The sequence below is a fragment of the Felis catus genome, chromosome E1, assembly GCF_018350175.1.
Source record: "Felis catus isolate Fca126 chromosome E1, F.catus_Fca126_mat1.0, whole genome shotgun sequence".
Classification (NCBI taxonomy): domain Eukaryota; kingdom Metazoa; phylum Chordata; class Mammalia; order Carnivora; family Felidae; genus Felis; species Felis catus.
The window spans coordinates 39857495-39860944 of record NC_058381.1 but is presented as its reverse complement, the minus strand read 5'-3'; the positions used below and the strand labels follow the sequence as shown (position 1 = coordinate 39860944).

The 3450-nt window shown below is 51.2% G+C and overlaps 1 protein-coding gene across 1 annotated transcript; it reads left to right on the top strand.

Annotated features, from left to right (window-relative positions):
- The first annotated feature begins 552 nt into the window (after window positions 1-552).
- On the top strand, window positions 553-1479 carry LOC101088376 (keratin-associated protein 4-12-like). Its single transcript, XM_045044460.1, has one exon. The coding sequence runs from the start codon at window positions 553-555 to the stop codon at window positions 1453-1455; it is 903 nt and encodes a 300-aa protein (XP_044900395.1). The 3' UTR covers window positions 1456-1479.
- Window positions 1480-3450: the final 1971 nt, after the last annotated feature.

Genomic DNA, 3450 nt, shown 5'->3' with positions numbered 1-3450 from the left:
GTGGCAGAGGTCAGCAACATCACATGCTCACTGGCAGCTGCTCCCTTCCTCATTGATCAACAATGACCCATAAAATTGGAACTTTTCCTCTTGTCCCATGCCACCTCCATCCTCTGCAGATGTGATCACTGGCAGAAATGCACAACGAAAACCAGGATTGTCTTCATCCCATCCTGCTAGGGGATGTAGCAGGGGACAGAAAGATGTAATTGCAGGTGCCACCTATCACATGAAGCCCTCTGGGAGAAAGATGAGGAAAGAGTGGTCCAGAAGATGCCAGTGGGTATAAGTCAAAAGGAAAAGCAGACCAGACAGAATTTATCACATTTAGAAAGGAAAATTTTGTTCCCCTCAAGTTTAAACCATTACAAAGACAAACGTTACTGTGAAATGTCATAATTACTTAAATATTAGGTAAACAAAAACAAGGAAGATGTGTTGCCAAATCACCCGGTACGAGCAGTATATAAGAGGTCAGGGCACAAGGAGACTTCCAAAGTCCAGCCCCTCACTCTCCTGGAAACCATCCCAGAACCTCCACCCTCTGACACCATGGTCAACTCCTGTTGTGGCTCCAGCTGCTGCCAGCCTTGTTGCTGCCCCACCTGCTGCAGGACCACCTGCTGCAGGACCACCTGCTGCCGCCCCACCTGCTGTGTGTCCAGCTGCTGCCACCCCTGCTGCGGGGGATCCAGCTGCTGTGGCTCCAGCTGCTGCCAGCCTTGCTGCCGCCCCACCTGCTGCCAGACCACCTGCTGCAGGACCACTTGCTGCCGCCCCAGCTGCTGTGGTTCCAGCTGCTGTGGTTCCAGCTGCTGCAGGCCCAGCTGCTGCATCTGTAGCTGCTGCCGGCCTTGCTGTGGGGGTTCCAGCTGCTGTGGCTCCAGCTGCTGCCAGCCTTGCTGCTATTCCACCTGCTGCAGGACCACCTGCTGCAGGACCACCTGCTGCCGGCCCACCTGCTGTGTGTCCAGCTGCTGCCGCCCCTGCTGTGGGGGTTCCAGCTGCTGTGGCTCTAATTGCTGTGGCTCCAGCTGCTGCCAGCCCTGCTGCCGCCCCACCTGCTGCCAGACCACCTGCTGCAGGACCACCTGCTGCCGCCCCACCTGCTGTGTGTCCAGCTGCTGCCGCCCCAGCTGCTGCATCTCTAGCTGCTGCCGGCCCTGCTGTGGGGGTTCCAGCTGCTGTGGCTCCAGCTGCTGCCAGCCCTGCTGCCGCCCCACCTGCTGCCAAACAACCTGCTGCCGGACCACCTGCTGCCGCCCCACCTGCTGTGTGTCCAGCTGCTGCCGCCCCTGCTGTAGGGGCTCCAGCTGCTGTGGCTCTAATTGCTGTGGCTCCAGCTGCTGCCAGCCTTGCTGCCGCCCCACCTGCTGCCAGACCACCTGCTGCAGGACCACCTGCTGCCGCCCCAGCTGCTGTGTGTCCAGCTGCTGCCGCCCCAGCTGTTGCTAGACCCCCTGCCACCACCCAACCTGCTCTAGTGGCTCTTGCTGCTGCTGAGTGCCCTCACCTGCACCCTGCTGTTTTCATCAGCCAATCTCCTTCATGTCGTCCAACTGGCAGCTGAATCATGTGAGGCCAACTGTAAATCCTCAGTTCCCAGTGATTGTCAACTTAGTTGGCTTCCGAATATACCCTCCTCTGCCACCCTCCCACCTCCTTGTTACTACCTCCATCCCAAATCAATACAAAGGTTGAATTTTCTCTGATATCTGTTAACATGTCATCCTAATTGATATATCTGTTTACTGCCAGATTTTCTGATATGGAGATGTTTCTATATGTGAAATAAATCTTAACTTTCCAGGCATACAAATATAAGAAATCATGTCTCGTTCTTTTTCCTTCTTCGATGGTCACCCTTAGCTGTCAGGTCTTCTACTATTCTCTGCACAATGAGGAGATCATAGCAGGCAATTTCAGGATTTTCACTTCTATCACCTCAGCACTTCCCACAATAACAGTATAGGATGGTGGCTTGCAGCAAGCACCTGGAACTCTCCGCAGAGGGCTCAGTCTACATGAAGGAGCAGATCGCAAAGGACAGAGCAGGGAAGCAAGTCTCTGGGAGAAGTCCTCAACCAGTGGGCAGTACTTGGTGGGTAAGTACTCTAGCCTCTTTCCCCTCGAGTAGGACATGTGAGACCAGAGGGTCTCAGCAGCACTGCACAAACCCCAGAGGCCCACAGGAGTAATCTGCTCTTGAAATCAACCTGGATTGGCTGCCACCCTTCCCTGGATCACATCAGTTTCCCTAGAGCACCACTTGGGGTCACCTCCCAGACAAACTACTTCATCTCAAACTTCTCTTTTGGGGTCTGATCCTGAGGTCAACTAAACACCAGTGTTCCAAGTCTCAGTAACAGTGCCTTCAACCATTTCCGTATGATATGAATGGTCACAGGGTGACAGGTCAAATCCTGAACTTACTCTCCCCTGAACCACTGAATATTTTGACAGGATGCTGTTTCTACAGTTTTGGCACACTTGGTTTTAGAATAGTTGTCTCCTATTTTTAAAATGCCATATATCCTGAAGTACAGGACACACTGCCACAAGTAACATAGCTCACCAGATTAGGAACTGTTTCCTTAATGGGGGCTATGTTTAAGGGAGACCATCCCCAAATGTGATTCTTACATTGCATTTTTTCTTTAAAAATCAGAAAATAAAATGTATTCTTGCACGTGATGTACAAGGAAGTGCTCCTTGGAGAAATCAATGAGAAAGTGAGGGAAACAGGGTAAAGCAGTAAAAGTGGCTAAGACAAAATGCAGTTTCAGGTCAATACCAGCCTTACATTCTGTGACCCCACTTTTGACAAGTATGGACTGGGTCACATACCTGCTCCTCTTGGAGGCAGAGGGTTTAGGTCTTTGTGCCCCTGTACACTTAACACTACTTTTGGACAACCTTGGCGGGATGTAGGATAGAGAGTACAAATCCCCAGGCTGGTCCCCTCCCTCATCTGAGAGAATTAACTACAGTTCCGTGTGAGCCACTCCTAGTCCATACTCTCACCAGCTTGTGGATAAGGGCATTTATGGCAAAAGGGATCGAATGGGATATCATATAACTACCCCTGCCTCTGCTCATGTGTATGGATTTCTCTTAGTAACCTTGCTTCATATGATTTTTCACTATTTCTAGAAAAACCAACAAGAGGAGGAGGCTCTCTGCTCCTTTAGCTGACTTGTCTGGTGCAGTGACCTAGATCCCCATCCCTGAGAGTCCCAAGCCCATGGTTTCTATGTCTTCTTCAGGCGACACTACTTGCCCATCTGCAGTTATTCCTGGGAACAGGAATACCATGAATGCCCCTGTGGGTCATCTCAATGCTATATGTATTCCTCTTGGCCCCCATAACTCCTAACTTTGCATACTGATTTCCTGGTACTAGAAGCCCAAAAAGATAAGGTGACAGCCAGAGCTTTTATTCAGATCTTT

Excerpts from the sequence above, each read along its gene's own strand:
- LOC101088376 (XM_045044460.1), top strand. The coding sequence starts at position 553 with ATGGTCAACTCCTGTTGTGGCTCCAGCTGCTGCCAGCCTTGTTGCTGC.